This window comes from Bombina bombina, chromosome 9 (assembly GCF_027579735.1).
Source record: "Bombina bombina isolate aBomBom1 chromosome 9, aBomBom1.pri, whole genome shotgun sequence".
NCBI lineage: Eukaryota > Metazoa > Chordata > Amphibia > Anura > Bombinatoridae > Bombina > Bombina bombina.
The window spans coordinates 148730946-148754093 of NC_069507.1; the positions used below are offsets into that span (position 1 = coordinate 148730946).

The 23148-nt window shown below is 37.6% G+C and overlaps 1 protein-coding gene across 1 annotated transcript in view; it reads right to left on the reverse strand.

The window, feature by feature from the left end:
• Positions 1 to 23148, reverse strand: part of LOC128640464 (gamma-aminobutyric acid receptor subunit pi-like) — a 191897-nt gene that overhangs the window by 16639 nt on the left and 152110 nt on the right. Inside the window, exons 9-10 of the mRNA XM_053692943.1 lie at positions 22522 to 22674; positions 6394 to 6587 (exon numbers count right to left, since the gene is read on the reverse strand). Coding sequence (XP_053548918.1) covers positions 6394 to 6587; positions 22522 to 22674 — 347 coding nt within the window. The remainder of the gene's footprint in view (positions 1 to 6393; positions 6588 to 22521; positions 22675 to 23148) is intronic.

Here is a 23148-nt window from a genome sequence, read left to right on the forward strand (position 1 = left end):
GAGGTAAGGCTTGAGGTCAAGGGATCCACAGGCTTTCTTGATAGATGCTCTGGCAGTCCCATGGAATTTCAGTCTAGCTTACATATTTCCTCCGTTCTCTCTCCTGCCATGAGTCATTGCTCGGATCAAGCAGGAGAGGGCGTCAATGATTCTCATAGCGCCGGCGTGGCCTCGCAGGATCTGGTATGCAGATCTAGTGGAAATGTTGTCTCTACCTCCGTGGAGACTGCCTCTGAGGAAGGACCTTCTACTTCAGGGTCCTTTTCTTCATCCAAATCTCGTTTCTCTGAAGCTGACTGCTTGGAGATTGAACGCTTGGTTTTATCTAAGCGTTGGTTTTCAGAGTCGGTCATTGAGACCATTAGTCAGGCTTGTAAGCCTGTGACAAGAAAGATTTATTATAAGATATGGCGTAAATATCTGTATTGGTGTGAATCCAGAGGCTACTCTTGGAGTAGTATCAGGATTCCTAGGATTTTGTCTTTCCTCCAGGAGGGTCTGGAGAAGGGTTTGTCAGCTAGTACTCTGAAAGGTCAGATTTCTGTGTTGTCTATTTTGTTGTATATGCATTTGGCGGATGCGCCAGATGTGCAATCTTTTTGTCAGGCTTTGGTTAGGATCAGGCCTGTGTTTAAGCCCGTTACTCCTCCCTGGAGTCTTAACCTTGTTTTTAGAGTTTTACAGCAGGCTCCGTTTGAACCTATGTATTCCTTAGATATTAAGATGTTATCTTGGAAGGTTTTGTTTCTTGTTGCTATTTCTTCTGCTCGGATAGTTTCTGAACTCTCGGTTCTGCAGTTTGATTCTCCTTATCTTATTTTTCATTCTGATAAGGTGGTTTTATGTTTTAAATTAGCTTTCCTACCTAAGGTTGTTTCAAACAAGAATATTAATGAGGAGATTGTGCTTCCTTCTTTGTGTCCTAATCCTTCTTCTACTAAGGAACATTTGTTGCACAACCTAGAAGTTGTGAGTACATTGAAGATCTATCTTCAGGTGACTTAGGACTTTCGTCAGTCTTCTGTTTTGTTTGTTTGTTTTTCTGGGAAGCACAAGGGTCAGAAAGTTATGGCTACTTCTCTTTGGCTAAGGAGTATTATTCGTTTGGCCTATGAGACTGCTGGACAGCAACCACCTGAGAGAATCACTGCTCATTCCACGGGGGCTGTTTCTTCTTCCTGGGCATTTTAAAATGAAGCTTCTATGGAACAGATTTGAAAGACTGCAACTTAGTCCTCTTTGCATACTTTTTCAAAGTTTTATAAATTTGATACTTTTGCCTCAGCTGAGGCTTCTTTTGGGAGAAGGGTTCTTCAGACAGTGGTGCCTTCTATTTAGGTCTACCTGTCTTGTCCCTCCCTTATCACCTGTGTCCTCTAGCTTGGGTATTGATTCCCACTAGTAATTGATGATTCTGTGGACTCACCATATCTTAGGAAAGAAAACATAATTTATGCTTACCTGATAAATTTCTTTCTTTCCGGGTATGGTGAGTCCACGGCCCACCCTTTATTTAAGACAGTTATTTTTTCTAAAACCTCAGGCACCTCTACACTTATGTGTTATCTTCTTGCTTCCATTTTCCTTTGGCCGAATGACTGGGCTATGGGTAAGGGAAGTGGCATATATAGCAGCTTTGCTGTAGTGCTCTTTGCCTCCTTCTGCTGGCCAGGAGTGATATTCCCACTAGTAATTGATGATTCCGTGGACTAACCATATCCGGAAATAAATACATTTTTACCATATCCGGAGATAAATAAATTTATCAGGTAAGCATAAATTATATTTTTCAGTTTGGGGAATTTTGAGTTGGAAGTTATGAAGGTAATGTGATTAGCTGCCCCTCTGTAGCCATGTGATTTCATAAAATTGGATTATCAATATGTCTGCCTCTTCATGCATGGCCAATGAATCCCCTGTTCAGCCCATTCACCAATGGTGCGAGACTTTATATCACAACAACAGTTTTCGAAGATCACTGTGTATCATACATTTACATTTTAAACAAATTGAATGTTGTGGTTTTTTTTAAGAAAAATACTTCAAATACTGTTCTTTGCTTATAAGAAATTGTTTTATTTTTTATTTTTAAATATATAAATATATTTATTTACAAATAAGGACATTTTCTTACAAGCAAAGAACATAGGTATTTGAAGTATTCTACAGTGTATATATACATACACACACACAATTTACATACAGTATATATATATATATTTAAATTTAAATATATTTATCTATATAGATATATAGCTATAAGTGTATCTATGTATTTTACAATTAAGTGATTATGTGTTGCTAATGCAGCACCTCTGGTGCAGACCCTGAAAAATAATATAATTACTCAAATAAGGTAAGAGACAGATGCCATAGATGTTATATGATAAACCCATCTATAAAAGCCAGGGATATCAGCACTCTTTTACTATAATGCAAAAATTGTATATATTTATTCATGATAATTACATAAAATCCAGACATAGAAAAAAGTGCTAGAAAAATATGCACAGACAATCTCAGAAACAAGTGCCCTTGCACCCGTATTGCAAAAAAAGTGTTCAACCCATTTACACATCTGAAACGTATATTAAAAATAAAAGGACCGGAGGGGGCGTGTCCGGACCAACACCCAAGATGGCCACTTTCTAGAGAGCTCTGCTTCCAAAATTCTCAATCTCCTAAGAAATCTAAATCATCCCAACTCATCCAGCACAAATCCACATCTCACAATGTAGAGAATGCTTCTCTGATCTGGATGATACTTACATTTTATACTAGATGGGCTCCTAGAGTGGACAACAAGGTCTTGAAAGCCATTCCCTAAGAGATTGCCTCTCAGCACCACTCCCGGGCAAACGGGTATATGGAGATTATTCTATCACCCGGACCCAATTAATATCCTAATGGAGGATTTCAACGAAGAAGTAAGAACCCTATTAATAGCACTGGAGAGGCAGATGATAAAACAATTCCAAAGCCTGACACGTGCCATTCGATTGGACACTGAGCATGAGGAAAAACCTTCAGCAGTAATGGCGGAGTCTAAAATGTTGGGTGCAAGATACACACAGCTTAAGACTGTTTTACCCCGCTCAGCTACTAGTAACTGTACCCTTATTGCGGAACCACAACGGCCGCAGAATACTTGCACCCCGCTCTCTTATGCCCCAGAGGAATCAGCAGGAACACGGGAGAGTGGAACGTATAAACTACTGACCTTTCATGGAAAACCTTTAAGAGGAGTTAGGGAGCTGCAGGTTATGGATCACTACCATGAAAGTGATGATCGGAATGCCATTGATACCCACTGCTCCCTAGCCAACTTGAGAGGCTCCTTCTCTGGCGGATACACAGCTGGAAATCAACAACGGCCTAATCCCACCAACCCCTCTGAATTCTGTGCGACCCGGTCTGAATTTGCCCATCCCATATGGCTTCTGGGAAAATTACAGTTATTGGCATCCGGAGCTTGGCTCCCCCTCGACGATCAGATTACTCCCACATTGTTCGGCAGGCTTACCACCTCTCCGACCACTATTCTACATGTGACTGACAACCTTGAGTGGAACGAGACTGCCGATCGCTTGAAAAGAGGAGTCGGGTAATAGACACAGCTCATGAGATGCTGCTTGCACGAGAATCTAATAGCAAGCGGCTGAGTTACCTCTGTGAGCTCATTCCCCACTTTTTGACATTGCCTTCAGAAGACCAACCCTGAATAAGATGACCCTGGGACTGTGATGATATCCTGATGGGTTTCCTTGCTACCCTCCCGGGCGATAACCATCCAGGGACTTGAATATTTTTGTTGTAGTACTCTTGATATATTCTCTGTTGTGATTTGTCTATGTTACTGTAGTGAGGGGCTCAACTCAGGTATATGTATGATAGGTACTCTGTATTTGCTTTGATGTTTTATATATTTATCTGAGGTTAGCCACATCTCCCTCTATTCCTCACCCAGTTAGGCCGCTAAGACTATATTTGGCAGTCCTAGTTCAGCTCGCAAGTTTGTAAATATTTTCAAAGTCCACTCCTTCTTTGTAGCTGGATTGTCTGTATGACAGGATGGATCACAGTGAATCCACATTCAAACTACTAAACAAAATGAGACATTAACTGTAGAGAGTCAACATTGTAACTCTAGTTATTTAAGCCTATAGGTTATATATCCAAGCTAAGTTTAATATTTGTACCCTACTCTCAAGCTACATGCGAGAGCAACTTCCTACTCCTTTATCTACCAGCTACAGCAACCCTAGTGTGCCAACCAACCGTGTCTATATATGTATGTGTGTATATGAGTGCGTGTATATATGTGTGTATGTAAGTATATATATATATATATATATCCATGTTATTTCTTCCCTCAGAAGCACACAATAAACTTGCCTGTAACCCTCTAACCTTCCCTACTACTACATATACTTTAATAGCTAGTCTTTAACACTAGCAATTTTGACCAGCTAATCTAGTAGGTCCCAGACTCTCTCATTTCTAGATTTATTCTAAAACGTGGGGGATTATGGTCCCCCGTATGAATAGACAGGTTGCAGGTACATGGGTGCCTATATATTAGTTAACTATAGATGTTTTAGTATGCTCCACAGATACCTCATAGTCATATTGTTCATATGTAATACAGGGGTTTTTGATCACTCTCTCTTATGTCTAATTAAGTAATATAGCCTATCATATCTATTATAAACCCTTATAGCTCAGATATCCTTACTAGACAATGTTTATGTTATTTATTTAGTTACACCTTTACTATGTATAGTTACAAGGCTCCTTGAGACGTTATAGTGTTCTAGTTTGTCTTATGAGGTTCCTCACTTGTCTTCTTAACTGTCTTAAACCGCAGACTTTCACATGGTGCCTATTATAGAAACCCACATCTGAGTCAATTTTACACACCCACAAAGCATAACTAACATAATTTTAGGGCTTGTGAATACGGACACATGTTTCTGTTATAAGGTTTATACAGACCTGAATAATGCCTCTCAAACATTCTATGCAACTTAGGTATTACAGTGCATATAAGGTATTTGCATTATTTCACTTTTGGATCAACCTGTTACCCAGCGCCTACTACTTAGGAAGGATATATAGCCCTAACCTATAGTATAAGATGGTATTATATTATGTACACATTCATAGAACTGTCAATGTTGATAGATATCTACTACTCGATTCATCTCACATGTTACGATTTAGCTATTTTTTAAAGGAGGGGATAGACCTGAAGATGCTTAACATAATTATTTGGTTATACTATTCTATCGAGCTGTATCTGTCTCTCTACTAAACAACTTAGTATGCTTTTGCACTTTCTCATGCCCATCTTGCATAGTTTTATTGCAGACATCCTCATACTTACTCATCACATACGACGACCATATACCATTCAATAAAGAACCGCCTCTATGAACAACAATAGGGATACCTTTTAGGACAGAAAGCCCCATATACTACAGCTGATTTCCCTTTTCCCCCTCCCTTTCATAGTTACCTTATGTCACTTTTGGAACACTGAACATTTCACAAGCAGGGTTAAATAATATCCCAAAATGGGCAAGACACTTCCGTCAACCTAAGGGTTCTTACTACTGTGATATCCCTTTTTACAATATATATATATAACCTACAACACTACTCAGTAAGAGGGAACAAAGATACCCACTATGCCTACCCTAACCTTATGCTCTAGTATATCCTGTGAACTATATCTCGTCTAAATGATAACCCTGTTAAGCTGAATACTAACACTCCTTATTATAGGGGCAGCCACTTGTTATTGTGTCATTATGTATATGTGTATATGTATATTCTTGTATGTATGTATGTGGGTATGGGGTAACTGTAGCTGGAACACTGCTTTTTCCTTACACTCCCGGACACGTCCCCCTCTTTTTCCCCCAATACTATATATATAATATATATATATATATATATATATATATATATATATATATATATATATATATACACAAATGTTTCTGCACATCTTACAAAATTATTTTATTAATATGTGAGGAGTGGACCAGTCAGTCATTGGGACACCTTGTAAATTGGTGACTGGCTTAAGCAAAATATGGTCATATTGTGTGACTAAGATCCCAATTTTAAAATATGAGCTTAGGTGATTTTTTGCAATATTTAAAATGTTTTGATAATATATACAGTATATATATATATATATATATATATATATATATATATATATTTAAACATAAATATATATATAAAAATAACATTTTATTCTAAGTAAAGAACATGGGTATTTAAAATATGTCTTAACTCACCTTACCATATTGCACAGATGGCAAATATAGGATGTTGTACATATAAAATCACATAGGTTAATATATACTGAATATTTTCTACCTTTCTATGATCCTTTTGATCTGTTCGATGAAGAGTACAAAAATGTGCAATCGCATATTCCAGTAAAGCTCCAAATATAAAGCTGAAACAAATGCCAAGGTAAACATCAATTGCCTTTATGAAGCAGTTTGCATTTGGAAGAGAAGTTCTAGCTCCCATCATGAGTGTTGTCATCGTGAGGACTGTTGTCACACCTAGAAAACATTACAAAGAAGTGTAGGGTATGAAATTACCTTGTATTAGACTGTAAGCTATTAACAATAATTATACAAATTCATGGCACTTATTTGTTACATCTGATCTTTCATTTTTTAGTCTGAAAATTGAAGTTTTTGGGTGCAGGCTTTGTTCTAAAAAATTCAACAGACACACGTTGCACTTAAAGGGACATAAAACCTAAAAATGTTCTTTCATTATTCAGATAGAGAATACAATTTTTAAAAAGGTTTCTAATTTACTTCTATTATCTAATTTGCTTTGTTCTCATGTTATTCTTTGTTAAAGAGATACCAAGGTAGGTAGCGTGCACATGCCTGAAGCACTACACAACAGGAAATAGTGCTGCGATCTAGTGCTCTTGCTAATATATAACATTGTTGCAAAACAGCTGCAATATAGTGCTGCAGACACGTGCACACTCCCGAGCTTACATCCCTGCTTTTCAACAAAAGATAAGAAGAAAACAAAGACATTTTGATAATAGAAATAAATTGGAAAGTTGTATAAAATGGTATGCTCTATCTGAATCATGAAAGAAAAAAATGTGGGTTATGTGTCCCCTTAAAGAAACCCTACCTGGTAGATTAATTAAGCAATGCAGAGAAATAATTAAATGTAAAATTAAACTCATAGCTTATATTAAAGGGCCATGATACCAAAATGTTGAAACACTTGAAAGTGCTGCAGCATAGCTGTAAAAAGCTGACTAGAAAATATCACCTGAACATTTCTATGTAAAAAAGAAAGATATTTTACTTCAAAAGTTCCTCAGTAGCCACATCCCATTGTAAAGGACTTCTAAGCAGCAAATCAGTATGTCTGTCCCGGGGCAGCTAAGGGAGTGAACCTCGTGCACTCTCATTATATTTCCCTATTCAGTTTAAGGAAGTTTACCATGAAATCTCATGAGATCACAGTAAAAGAATTCATGACCTCAGCACTGTTGATGCTGATTGGCTGCCGTTCATTTCTTCATTTTTTTTATTTTTTTTTACCTGCAGCTGAGCAGCAGCTGAGTATAACTTTTTACACAGAACTTACTCTGCTGAGCTGAGGAAATTGTGAGGTAAAATATCTTCCTTTTTTACATAGAGATGCTCAGGTGATATTTTCCTGTCAACTTTTTACAGTTATACTGCATCAGTTTCAAGTGATTTAGCATATGAGTATTATGTCCCTTTAACAATTAAGAACCACTTTTAAAATGAAATATTTAAAATGTGCCAATCAAGAGAAGCTCAAACATACACCTCTAAAAAAAGCCTGAGGGATTTCATGCTCCTAATAACTTTTGCATTGGCCAAGTAAGGACAGATGTACATGACCCTGTGCTAACCAATCACTGTGTAGAATTGTCTGGGCTTAGGTATATGTCACAATACATATGTATGATCATTGCACTCCAGCTCTTCTTGGAGCAAATGGAACCAACACACTTTTTAAAGGTGAACACAAAACTTTGGGTATTGCTAATACATTATACTGTGTTGTGAAACTGTGTTGAAATAGTGAATTTGTAAACATTTTTAAAGGGCTATGATACCCAAAATAATTCTATCATGATTCAGATCGATCACACAATTTTAAACAAATTTCCAATTTGCTTCTATTATATAATTTGCTTTATTCTCTTGGTATCCCTTGTTGAAAGAGCAGTAATGCATTACTGGGGAGCTAGCTCAAAGCCAGTGACAGCAGGCATATATGTGTAACCACCAATCAGTAGCTTCTGAGCCTACCTAGGTGTACTTTTCAACAAAGGATACAAAGAGAATTAAACAAAATGAGATAATAGAAAAAAATTGAAAAATTATTTAAATTGGTATGCTCTGTCTGAATCATGACAAAAATGGGTTTTATGTCCCTTTAAGGTGAAATTGTTCTCACATATCACAAACACTAACAGAGATTTTATTGACATATCAAAATTGTGAAAAAAGCCCCCTGCATTATAGGTTTCTGGAGCATTTAAGGACCAAGGACGTGCCTGACACGGGTAATCTAAGCGCTGGGAGCTATCGAGATCACTTCCAGCCTCTCAAACAGTATTACAGCGATGGCTCGATCACTTTCAATTTCACTCCACGTGGAGCCCAGCAGTCAGGCAGAGCATTGGAAGCCATCGGGCAGGCTTCTGATGCTCTGTAAGTGTGCTAAGTGCCTCGGTGGGTCGAGGCACTTAGTAAAATAACATAATATATATATAAAAAAAATATATATATGTATTTTTAATAAAATAGCCCCATATAGCCCCCCCTTCCCCATGTGGCTCCAAAGATGGCGATGCCCAGTGCATCATGGGGCTTCTGGGTGTGTCCCTAGCCTGCCTCATTATAGGGGCAGGCTAGGGTCATCCAAGCTGAGCTTGCCCCTATAATTAAATGTTTAATAATAAAATATCCCATTTGTCTGATCATGTCAATATTTGTAAATATTGACTCTCACCATTGTGGATCTCCCTCCCTCTACTCACTTGCATTTTTGTGGGAGAGAGAGATCTGTGTTTAGGAGAGAGAGATTTATCTAATATATTTGTTAAAAATTGTGAGACCCAAAGATTCTTTTCAAAGCCATTAACCCCTAGCTTGCCAGTGATCACTATAAATTAGACATGTGCGTTTTGTTTTGCGTTTTTAATTCGGTATTCGGCTGAATTTTGGCCGATTCGGCGATTCGGATGCATTCGAATTGTCGAACCGGCACATCCAGAAAAATTTCGAAAATGAATAAATATGTTTCTGAATTTTCAGATCCATTATTCATATTCGGAATTTTTCATTGTTCCTTCCTAAACCGCAGTTCCCCGACACTAACTCTAAGTCTATATTAAAGGTATAACCCCTAAATCACCGTTCCCCGACATTGCTGAAGCTAACTAAACCTATTAACCCTTAAACTGCCGTCCCGAAACATCTCCGACACGAACTAAACCTATTAACCCCTAAACCGCACCCCCCCACATCACCAACACTAACTAAACCTATTAACCCCTAAACCGCCGGCCCCAGATCGCAACAACCTAAATTAAAATATAACTAAATTAAAGTTACAATTATTAACTAATAATACCTATTTAAATCTAAATACAAAGTAACTTACCTATTTTAACCCCTAAACCTAACCCCCCTAACTTTAACCCTAACCTTAAACCTAACTCTAAATCTAACCCTAAACCTAACACCCCCTATCTTTAACATAATTAAAATATAACTAAATTAAAGTTAAAATTATTAACTAATAATACCTAGTTAAATCAAAATAACTTGCCTATATTAACCCCTAAACCTAACACCCCCTAACTTTAAACCTAACCCTAAACCTAACACCCCCTAACTTTAACATAATTAAAATATAACTAAATTAAAGTTACAATTATTAACTTTTATTTTTATTTCACAGGTAAGTTTGTATTTATTTTAACTAGGTAGACTAGTTAGTAAATAGTTATTAACTATTTACTAACTACCGAGTTAAAATAAATACAACCTTACCTGTGAAATAAAAATTAAACCTAAACTGCCTTATACTAAAACCTAACATTTCAAAATAAAAAAACCTACCATGACAAAAAAACACTAAAATTACAAAAATTTTAAAAAAAAACACCCCAAAATAATAAAACCCTGATCTATAATAAACTATCAAGGGCCCTTAAAATGGCCTTTTGGGGGCTCTTAAAAGGGCCTTTTGTAGGGCATTGCCCTAAAGTTAACTGCTCTTTTGCTACAAAACAAACACCCCCAAACAATATACAAACACCCACCCCCCAAACCCACAAAATAAAAAAAAAGTAAAACCTAATCTACCCATTGCCCTTAAACGGGCATTTAGCTCTTTTGCTGCCCAAGCCCTAATCTAAAAATAAAAACCCACCCTAAAACGAAAAAAAAACATTACACAAAATAACAAACAAATTATCAAAAATAATAAAAATGATTCCTATTCTAATACCCATTTAAGAAAAAGCACCCCAAAATAAAAAACCTAATTTAGAATAAACTACCAATAGCCCTTAAAGGGCCTTTTGTAGGGCATTGCCCTAAATAAATCAGCTCTGTTTATAAAAAAAATACCAAAAAAAGTCCCACTAACATTACAAACCCCCACCCCTCCAAACCCACAAATAAAAAAAACTATCCAAAAAAACCTAATCTACCCATTGCCCTGAAAAGGGCATTTGTATGGGCATTGTCCTGAAAACGGCATTTAGCACCTTTTGCTGCCCAAACCCTAATCTAAAAAAAAACACCCCAAAAAACCTAACACTAACCCCTCTTTAAGTACTCACAGTTGTTGAAGTCCCACTTTAACTATCTTCATACCGGCGGCTCCATCTTCATCCATTGCGGGACCGGCATCTTCTTCATCCCTGTGGAGCAGCGATGCGCGGAGGCGGAGATCCAGGCGAAGTTCCAATGCAGAGGTCCAGGCGAAGGTCCAAGGCGGAAGTCCAGGTGGAGGTCCATTGATCTGACGTGGAGGTCATCTTTATGCGATCATCCGCCACACACTGAGGATTGAAATGCAAGGTACCCCTTTTATACTGGGGGTACCATTGCATTCTAATATTTAAGCAGCTCTCATTCTATTGGATGATTCATCATCCAATAGAATGAGAGCTGTTTAAATCTTATTGGCTGTTTAAATCTGCCAACAGGATTTAAGCAGCTCTCATTCTATTGGATGCTTAAATTCTATTGGCGGATTTGAATAGCCAATAGGATTTTAGCAGCTCTAATTCCTATTGGCTGATTGAAATTTTTTAGCCAAAAGGAATGCAAGGGACACCATTTTGAATCACCTCCCTTGCATTGAAGCTTCAGTTTACGGCGGCGACCATAAGAAGAGGAGCTCCGCGTCGGATGGCTTCAGGATGGACCCGCTACGCACCGCAGGGAGGAAGATAGAAGATGTCGCTTTTAGATGAAGACTTCTTCCGCCTGGATGTCGGGACTTTTTGGGTGGGTTTTTATTTTAGATTAGGATTTGGGCTTGTAAAAGAGCTAAATGCCCTTTTAAGGGCATGCCCATCCAAATGCCCTTTTCAGGGCAATGGGTAGCTTAGGTTTTTTTAGAGCTAGGGTTTTTATTTGGGGGGGTTGGTTGGGTGCTGGGTTTTACTGTTGGGGGGTGTTTATTTTTTTTACAGATTAAAGAGCTATCTTTGGGGCAATGCCCCACAAAAGGCCCTTATAAGGGCCATTGGTAGTTTATTGTAGGCTAGAGTTTTTTTTTATTTTGGGGGGCTTTTTTATTTTGATAGGGCTATTAGATTAGGTGCAAAAAAAATTATTTTGGATAATTGTGTTTGTTATTTTTCATAATTTAGTGTTTATTTTTTTGTAACTTAGTGTTTGTTTTTTTGTAATTTAGGACTTAATGTAATAATGTTTAATTGTATAATTAAATAATTTTAGTAGTGTTAGGTTTTTTAATATGTAATTTAGTTTATTTAATTGGTAGTTTAATTGTATTTTAGTATAATAGTTACGGTAGGTTAATTTATAATTTAAAATTACTTTATTTTAATTCTACAGGTAAGTTTTAATTTATATTAAGATAGGGATCTTTAATATAATTTTAATATAATGTTAAGGGATTGTTAGGTTTAGGGGTTAATAGCTTAATTTAGTTTTTGGCGATGTGGGGGGCTGACAGTTTAGGGGTTAATAAGTTTAGTTAGTGATGGTGATGTGGTAGGCTAGAGGTTTTGGGGTTAATAAGTTTATTTAGTGGCGGCGATGTCGGGAGCGGCGGGATAGGGGTGAATACATTTTATTGATGTCGGGGGTGGCAGATTAGGGGTGTTTAGACTCTGGTTTATGTTGGGGTGTTAGGTGTAAACGTAACTTTTTCAACCATAGAAATCAATGGGGTATGCTTCAATGCTTCATTTTCTTATAGCATCGAACATAAGCTTAGGTTGCTTTCATACTCCCATTGATTTCTAAGGCATCCGCGGCCTCAAGGGTGACGGTTTGAAGACTAGGTACGCTGCGTCGGAATAGCCGCGAGCGTACCTTTTAAATTTTTGATAAATTGTCAAATACACGAATATGTGTATTTGTAACATCTGTAATGACATAAGCATCGATCTGCGTCAGATTGAGATCGTGGGATCTTATGTTACGTCACAAATTTCAACATTTGCCGATCTTGACGCTTTGATAACTAGGTCGGATCAATCTCACAACAATTAACGATGCAGTATTCCAGTGTATTTTCGGTTGACGCTTTCATAAATAGGCCCCTAATTTATTTATAAACATATATATACGGTTGCAAAAACATTTTCACAATATGAAATATTTGCATTTTCTTGTACACTTTTCAAGGAGAATACGTCATGGAATTTGAGCAACATATTAGGGTTTTTGTTTTTTTCTATTTGTCTTCTCCATTGACTTCTATGGGGAATACGTGAATGGGGACTCAATTTGGCTGTTTGCATTACGCGGCTTAATGCGCTCGCAAAATAAGTTGTTTCGCAACTTGTAATAGCTGCGCAACCACAAATGCTAAAAAGCCGTAACCCGCACAGTGTTTTCTCAACTGATTTGCCACGCGACTTGTAATCTTGCCCATATTGTGCAGAAAGAGATGGCATTGCAAAATCATGGACACATCATTTAAAAAGTTAATTGTCTACTCTGTTTTGGCTAATTAGGAACAAATATAAGTGAGATGGGACAGTCTTATGAAGTCTTCAGCATGGTCTCGAGCCAAATGGTCAAAGAAAGGGTACATTAACATAACACACTGGAGTGAAGAGGACAAAGTGACACATACTGAAAAGGGAGAGCACAGTAACATGCAGTGGAAGAGCAGTACCCCAGGCATGACTGTGTCCCTACTTCCCTGGATCATGTTTCAAATGATATATGGTACATAGCTCCCCAATATCTCTAGGGCTCCAGTGTACCTGCAAAAATGCACATCGCTAATACTAAATTAAACCTATTAACCCCTAAACCGCTGGCCCCCCACATGGCAAATCACTAAATTAAACTATTAACCCCTAAACCTAACACCCCCTAACTTTAAATTAAATTTACAATCTAACGGCCAGATTATGAGTTTTGTGTTAGAGGCTATGCGGTGCTAACCAGCAATTTTCTCTCACCGCTCACTTACCTACAGCACTCCCATTACATTAGTTAAATATTATTAACCCCTAATCTGCCTTCCCTAACATTGCCGCAACCTACCTACATTTATTAACCCCTAATCTGCCACCCCGAACGTCGCCACTATACTAAATGTATTAACCCCTAAACCAAAGTCTAACCCTGACACCCCCTAACTTAAATATAATTACAATAAATCTAACTAAATAATTCCTATTTAAAACTAAATACTTACCTATAAAATAAACCCTAAGCTAGCTACAATATAACTAATAGTTGCATTGTAACTAGCTTAGGGTTTATTTTTATTTTACAGGCAAGTTTGTATTTATTTTAACTAGGTAGAATAGTTATTAAATAGTTATTAACTATTTAATAACTACCTAGCTAAAATAAATACAAAAGTACCTGTAAAATAAAACCTAACCTAAGTTACAATAACACCTAACTCTACACTATAATTAAATAAATTAACTAAATTAGGAACAATTAAATACATTACATTAAATTAGCTAATGTACAAAAAAAACAAACACTAAATTACAGAAAATAATAAACAAATTACAAGATATTTAAACTAATTACACCTAATCTAATAGCCCTATCAAAATAAAAAAGCCACCCCAAAATAAAAAAAACTTTTATCCCAAACTAAACTATCAATAGCCCTTAAAAGAGCCTTTTGCGTTGCATTGCCCCAAACTAATCAGCTCTTTTACCTGTAAAAAAATACAAACAACCCCCCCAACAGTAAAACCCGCCACCCACACAACCAACCCCCCAAATAAAATACTATTTAAAAAAACCTAAGCTCCCCATTGCCCTGAAAAGGGCATTTGGATGGGCATTGCCCTTAAAAGGGTAGTTAGCTCTTTTGCGGTCCAAACCCTAATCTAAAAAATAAAACCCACCCAATACACCCTTAAAAAAACCTAACACTAACCCCCTGAAGATCGACTTACTGTTCTGAAGACCAGACATCCATCCTCAAGGAAGCGGCAGAAGTCTTCATCCAACCGGGCCAAAGTCCTCAACGAAGCTGGGCGAAGTGGCCCTCCAGACGGGCAGAAGTCTTCATCCAGACGGCATCTTCTATCTTCATCCATCCGATGCAGAGCGGCTCCATCTTCAAGACATCCGACGCGGAGCATCCTCTTCAAAATAAGTCTTCTTACTGAATGACAGTTCCTTTAAGTGACGTCATCCAAGATGGTGTCCCATATATTCCGATTGGCTGATAGAATTCTATCAGCCAATCGGAATTAGGGTAGAAAAAATCCTATTGGCTGATGCAATCAGCCAATAGTATTGAAGTTCAATCCTATTGGCTGATTGAAACAGCCAATAGAATGCCAGCTCAATCCTATTGGCTGATTGGATCAGCCAATAGGATTGAACTTCAATCCTATTGGCTGATTGCATCAGCCAATAGGATTTTTTCTACCTTAATTCCAATTGGCTGATAGAATTCTATCAGCCAATCGGAATCTAAGGGACGCCATCTTGGATGACGTCACTTAAAGGAACCGTCATTCAGTAAGAAGACTTTGTTTGAAGACGATGCTCCGCGTCGGATGTGTTGAAGATGGAGACGCTCAGCCGCTCGGATGGATGAAGATAGAAGATGCCGTCTGGATGACTTCTGCCCGTCTGGAGGACCACTTCACCCGGCTTGGATGAAGACTTCTCCCGGCTTCGTTGAGGACTTCGGCCCGGTTGGATGAAGACTTCTGCCGCTTCCTTGAGGATGGATGTCCGGTCTTCAGAACAGTAAGTCGATTTTCAGGGGGTTAGTGTTAGGTTTTTTTAAGGGTGTATTGGGTGGGTTCTATTTTTTAGATTAGGGTTTGGGCCACAAAAGAGCTAACTGCCCTTTTAAGGGCAATGCCCATCCAAAAGCCCTTTTCAGGGCAATGGGGAGATTAGGTTTTTTTAGATAGTATTTTATTTGGGGGGTTGGTTGTGTGGGTGGTGGGTTTTACTGTTAGGGGGTTGTTTGTATTTTTTTTTACAGGTAAAAGTGCTGATTACTTTGGGGCAATGCCCCGCAAAAGGCCCTTTTAAGGGCTATTGATAGTTTAGTTTAGACTAGGTTTTTTTTTATTTTGGGGGGGCTTTTTTTATTTTGATAGGGCTATTAGATTAGGTGTAATTAGTTTAAATATCTTGTAATTTATTTTCTGTAATTTAGTGTTTGTTTGTTTTTGTACTTTAGCTAATTTATTTAATTGTTGTTAATTTAGTTAATTTATTTAATTATAGTGTAGTGTTAGGTGTTATTGTAACTTAGGTTAGGTTTTATTTTACAGGTACTTTTGAATTTATTTTAGCTAGGTAGTTATTAAATAGTTAATAACTATTTAATAACTATTCTACCTAGTTAAAATAAATACAAACTTGCCTGTAAAATAAAAATAAACCCTAAGATAGCTACAATGTAACTATTAGTTATATTGTAGCTATCTTAGGCCTAGATTTGGAGTTTGGCGGTAGAAGGGCTGTTAACGCTCCGCAGGCTTTTTTCTGGCCGCACCATAAATTTAACTCTGGTATCGAGAGTTCAAACAAATGCTGCGTTAGGCTCCAAAAAAGGAGCGTAGAGCATTTTTACCGCAAATGCAACTCTCGATACCAGAGTTGCTTACAGACGCGGCCAGCCTCAAAAACGTGCTCGTGCACGATTCCCCCATAGGAAACAATGGGGCTGTTTGAGCTGAAAAAAAACCTAACACCTGCAAAAAAGCAGCGTTCAGCTCCTAACGCAGCCCCATTGTTTCCTATGGGGAAACACTTCCTAAGTCTGCACCTAACACTCTAACATGTACCCCGAGTCTAAACACCCCTAACCTTACACTTATTAACCCCTAATCTGCTGCCCCCGCTATCGCTGACCCCTGCATATTATTATTAACCCCTAATCTGCCGCTCCGTACACCGCCGCAACCTACGTTATCCCTATGTACCCCTAATCTGCTGCCCCTAACACCGCCGACCCCTATATTATATTTATTAACCCCTAATCTGCCCCCCACAACGTCGCCGACACCTGCCTACACTTATTAACCCCTAATCTGCCGAGCGGACCTGAGCGCTACTATAATAAAGTAATTAACCCCTAATCCGCCTCACTAACCCTATCATAAATAGTATTAACCCCTAATCTGCCCTCCCTAACATCGCCGACACCTAACTTCAATTATTAACCCCTAATCTGCCGACCGGACCTCACCGCTATTCTAATAAATGTATTAACCCCTAAAGCTAAGTCTAACCCTAACACTAACACCCCCCTAACTTAAATATAATTTACATCTAACGAAATAAATTAACTCTTATTAAATAACTTATTCCTATTTAAATCTAAATACTTACCTGTAAAATAAATCCTAATATAGCTACAATATAAATTATAATTATATTATAGCTATTTTAGGATTAATATTTATTTTACAGGTAACTTTGTATTTATTTTAACCAGGTACAATAGCTATTAAATAGTTAAGAACTATTTAATAGTTACCTAGTTAAAATAATAACAAATTTACCTGTAAAATAAATCCTAACCTAAGTTATAATTAAACCTAACACTACCCTATCAATAAATTAATTAAATAAAATACCTACAATTACCTACAATTAACCTAACACTACACTATCAATAAATAAATTAAATACAATTGCTACAAATAACTACAATTACATAAACTAACTAAAGTACAAAAAATAAAAAAGAACTAAGTTACAAAAAATAAAAAAATATTTACAAACATAAGAAAAATATTACAACAATTTTAAACTAATTACACCTACTCTAAGCCCCCTAATAAAATAACAAAGACCCCCAAAATAACAAAATGCCCTACCCTATTCTAAATTAATAAATGTAAAAGCTCTTTTACCTTACCAGCCCTGAACAGGGCCCTTTGCGGGGCATGCCCCAAGAAAATCAGCTCTTTTGCCTGTAAAAAAAAACATACAATACCCCCCCCCAACATTACAACCCACCACCCACATACCCCTAATCTAACCCAAACCCCCCTTAAATAAACCTAACACTAAGCCCCTGAAGATCTTCCTACCTTGTCTTCACCATCCAGGTATCACCGATCCGTCCTGGCTCCAAAATCTTCATCCAACCCAAGCGGGGGTTGGCGATCCATCATCCGGTGGCTGAAGAGGTCCAGAAGAGGCTCCAAAGTCTTCCTCCTATCCGGCAAGAAGAGGACATCCGGACCGGCAAACATCTTCTCCAAGCGGCATCTTCGATCTTCTTGCATCCGGTGCGGAGCGGGTCCATCTTGAAGCAGGCGACGTGGATCCATCCTCTTCTTCCGTTGTCTCCCGACGAATGACGGTTCCTTTAAGGGACGTCATCCAAGATGGCGTCCCTTGAATTCCGATTGGCTGATAGGATTCTATCAGCCAATCGGAATTAAGGTAGGAAAATTCTGATTGGCTGATGGAATCAGCCAATCAGAATCAAGTTCAATCCTATTGGCTGATCCAATCAGCCAATCAGATTGAGCTCGCATTCTATTGGCTGATCGGAACAGCCAATAGAATGCGAGCTCAATCTGATTGGCTGATTGGATCAGCCAATAGGATTGAACTTGATTCTGATTGGCTGATTCCATCAGCCAATCAGAATTTTCCTACCTTAATTCCAATTGGCTGATAGAATCCTATCAGCCAATCGGAATTCAAGGGACGCCATCTTGGATGACGTCCCTTAAAGGAACCGTCATTCGTCGGGAGACAACGGAAGAAGAGGATGGATCCGCGTCGCCTGCTTCAAGATGGACCCGCTCCGCACCGGATGCAAGAAGATCGAAGATGCCGCTTGGAGAAGATGTTTGCCGGTCCGGATGTCCTCTTCTTGCCGGATAGGAGGAAGACTTTGGAGCCTCTTCTGGACCTCTTCAGCCACCGGATGATGGATCGCCAACCCCCGCTTGGGTTGGATGAAGATTTTGGAGCCAGGACGGATCGGTGATACCTGGATGGTGAAGACAAGGTAGGAAGATCTTCAGGGGCTTAGTGTTAGGTTTATTTAAGGGGGGTTTGGGTTAGATTAGGGGTATGTGGGTGGTGGGTTGTAATGTTGGGGGGGGGGGTATTGTATGTTTTTTTTTACAGGCAAAAGAGCTGATTTTCTTGGGGCATGCCCCGCAAAGGGCCCTGTTCAGGGCTGGTAAGGTAAAAGAGCTTTTACATTTATTAATTTAGAATAGGGTAGGGCATTTTGTTATTTTGGGGGTCTTTGTTATTTTATTAGGGGGCTTAGAGTAGGTGTAATTAGTTTAAAATTGTTGTAATATTTTTCTTATGTTTGTAAATATTTTTTTATTTTTTGTAACTTAGTTCTTTTTTATTTTTTGTACTTTAGTTAGTTTATGTAATTGTAGTTATTTGTAGCAATTGTATTTAATTTATTTATTGATAGTGTAGTGTTAGGTTAATTGTAGGTAATTGTAGGTATTTTATTTAATTAATTTATTGATAGGGTAGTGTTAGGTTTAATTATAACTTAGGTTAGGATTTATTTTACAGGTAAATTTGTTATTATTTTAACTAGTTAACTATTAAATAGTTCTTAACTATTTAATAGCTATTGTACCTGGTTAAAATAATTACAAAGTTGCCTGTAAAATAAATATTAATCCTAAAATAGCTACAATGTAATTATAATTTATATTGTAGCTATATTAGGATGTATTTTACAGGTAAGTATTTAGCTTTAAATAGGAATAATTTATTTAATAAGAGTTAATTTATTTCGTTAGATGTAAATTATATTTAAGTTAGGGGGGTGTTAGTGTTAGGGTTAGACTTAGCTTTAGGGGTTAATACATTTATTAGAATAGCGGTGAGGTCCGGTCGGAAGATTAGGGGTTAATAATTGAAGTTAGGTGTCGGCGATGTTAGGGAGGGCAGATTAGGGGTTAATACTATTTATGATAGAGTTAGTGAGGCGGATTAGGGGTTAATAACTTTATTATAGTAGCGCTCAGGTCCGCTCGGCAGATTAGGGGTTAATAAGTGTAGGCAGGTGTCGGCGACGTTGAGGGGGGCAGATTAGGGGTTAATAAATATAATATAGGGGTCGGCGGTGTTTTATTGGCAGCAGATTAGGGGTACATAAGGATAACGTAGGTGGCGGCGCTTTGCGGTCGGAAGATTAGGGGTTAATTATTGTAAGTAGCTGGCGGCGACGTTGTGGGGGGCAGGTTAGGGGTTAATAAATATAATACAGGGGTCGGCGGGGTTAGGGGCAGCAGATTAGGGGTACATAAGTATAACGTAGGTGGCGGTCGGCAGATTAGGGGTTAAAAAATTTTAATCGAGTGGCGGCGATGTGGGGGGACCTCGGTTTAGGGGTACATAGGTAGTTTATGGGTGTTAGTGTACTTTAGGGCACAGTAGTTAAGAGCTTTATGAACCGGCGTTAGCCCAGAAAGCTCTTAACTCCTGCTATTTTCAGGCGGCTGGAGTTTTGTCGTTAGAGCTCTAACGCTCACTTCAGAAACGACTCTAAATACCGGAGTTAGGAAGATCCCATTGAAAAGATAGGATACGCAATTGACGTAAGGGGATCTGCGGTATGGAAAAGTCGCGACTGAAAAGTGAGCGTTAGACCCTTTAATCACTGACTCCAAATACCGGCGGTAGCCTAAAACCAGCGTTAGGAGCCTCTAACGCTGGTTTTCACGGCTACCGCCGAACTCTAAATCTAGGCCTTAGGGTTTATTTTATAGGTAAGTATTTAGTTTTAAATAGGAATTATTTAGTTGATGATAGGAATTTTTAGCTAGATTTATTGTAATTATATTTAAGTTAGGGGGTGTTAGGGTTAGACTTAGGTTTAGGGGTTAATACATTTAGTATAGCGAGGTTGGGGGCGGCAGATTAGGGGTTAATAAATGTAGGTAGGTTCCGGCATTTTTAGGGATGGCAGATTAGGGGTTAATAATAATTAACTGTTTGCGAGGTGGGAGTGTGGTGGTATAGGGGTTAATATGTTTATTATAGTGGCGGCAACGTTGGGGCCAGCAGATTAGGGGTTAATAAATATAATGTAGGTGGCGGCAGATTAGGGGTTAAAAATTTTATTATAGTGTTTGTGATGCGGGAGGGCCTCAGTTTAGGGGTTAATAGGTAGTTTATGGGTGTTAGTGTACTTTTTAGCACTTTAGTTATGAGTTTTATGTTACGGCGTTGTACCATAAAACTCTTAACTACTGACTTTTAAATGCGTTAGGACTCTTGACAGGGTAGGGTGTACCGCTCACTTTTTGACCTCCCAGGACAGACTCGTAATATCAGCGCTATGGAAGTCCTATAGAAAAAAGACTTTACGAAGTTTACGTAAGTCGTATTGCGGTAAGGCCAAAGAAGTGTGCGGTGCCCCTAAACCTGCATGACTCGTAATACCAGCGGGCATAAAAAAATCAGCATTAGGACCTCTTAACGCTGCTTTTTTACCTTAACGCACAAATCGTAATCTAGCCATAACTATCTTAAAATAAATAAAAACTTACCTGTAAAATAAAAAAAAAACTAAGATTAAACTATAAATAAACCGAACATAACTATTTTAATAAAATAAACTACAAATAAAAAAAAACTAAATTACAAGATTAAAATAACCTAACACTACGAAAAAATAAAAAATTTAACATTACCAATAAAAAACAAACACTAAAATTACGAAAAATAAAAAACACTAAACAAAAAATAATAAACAAAATTATCCAAAATATTAAAAATTACACCTTATCTAATAGCCCTATAAAAACAAAAAAGCCCCCCCCCAAAAAAACACCCCCTAACCTAACTACAAACTGCCAATAGCCCTTAAAAGGGCCTTTTGTAGGGCATTGTCCTAAATTTAACAGCCAATAGGATTAGAGCTGCTTATATCCTATTGGCTGTTGAAATCAGCCAATAGGATTTAAGCAGCTCTCATCCTATTGGCTGATTTTAATTTTTCAGCCAATAGGAATGCAACGGTACCCCAATACGGTGCAACGGTACCCCAATATAAAAGGGGTACCTTGCATGAAGAGGATGTTCCGCGCTGGATGGATTAGTGCTCCACTTGTAATCTGGCCCTAAATACAGATTACTCTCATAAAACACCCATGGAACACCTATATATTTCCTACGTATGTTAAAAAATAATAAACCTCTGTGGGCATATTGTACATGTGTATAAAGTGTGTTATATGTACACACATATCAACACTGTACCATACCATACGTGTTCTATATTACTAACATGTTTGTTACACTGTAGCCACAATATTAGAAGAAACCCTGTTCAGTACTGTATACACTTACTTTTCTATTGCAATCACACTATACAAATACTTTTTTTTACTTATCACTGAGCACTCTAAAAATTGTTCAAATAGATAAACCAACAAACACACATGCCCATTGTACAGATAATGCCCATATTTAAATTTCTTAAAGAGACACACACTGCTATGTTTTTGTAGCACAACAAATTAATTGCACACATCACCTATTAGAATCACAACACTCTATACAAAGGAATCAACATTACGTTTCATGTCCCTTTCAAGACACTAGTCTTGAATATAAAATTTGTATCTTTATACAAGTACAGCGTTTTATATATATATATATATATATATATATATATGTGTGTGTGTTTGTAATAAATGTTTTCCCTTGTATTTATTATATAACACATTATTGAAACTCATTTGCACATAGCCATATATATTGATAGTATACTGAAGTATACATTTCTTACCTATGCATATTCGTGCAGGTACTGATGACTGACTGATCCAAAAGGACACCCATGAAAGGACAACTAGAAGAATTGATGGCACATATGTCTCAAGAATGAAATACAATATATTTCTCTTAAGATCAAAGTGAAATATTAGTTTTGGGTAGCGACCTGTAAACAAAGAAAAACAACCTTTCAGTATACATTTTGTTGACTTTGAAAACTTCAAAACATCATGACTCAAATGATTGCTCACCAAATTATTATCCAGCAACATTTCTAAGGGTTACCTTAATGAGAACAACCAACATTTACCTTCACAAACCATTCTCCAAATACCTACTGGTGATGAAAGTTTAGACTTTCACTTAGATATAATAAAGGTTGCAATGATGTAGTCATTAAATAAAAATATAGCTGTACATTTTCTGTGTAGTGTATGCTTGATCATACTCAGACCACTATTAATTATTTGCAGATCACTACTAGCAGCACACTAAGGGCCATTACGAGAGGAGCGCAAACAATTGCACGCAATCGATAAGGGGTTTATCTTGGGTATCTGCGCTCGTCGGACTTAAAGCTCATATTACGAATTGAAAGTAAATGCAATCGCTTGAGAGCAATCGTGATTTACGCTATTTT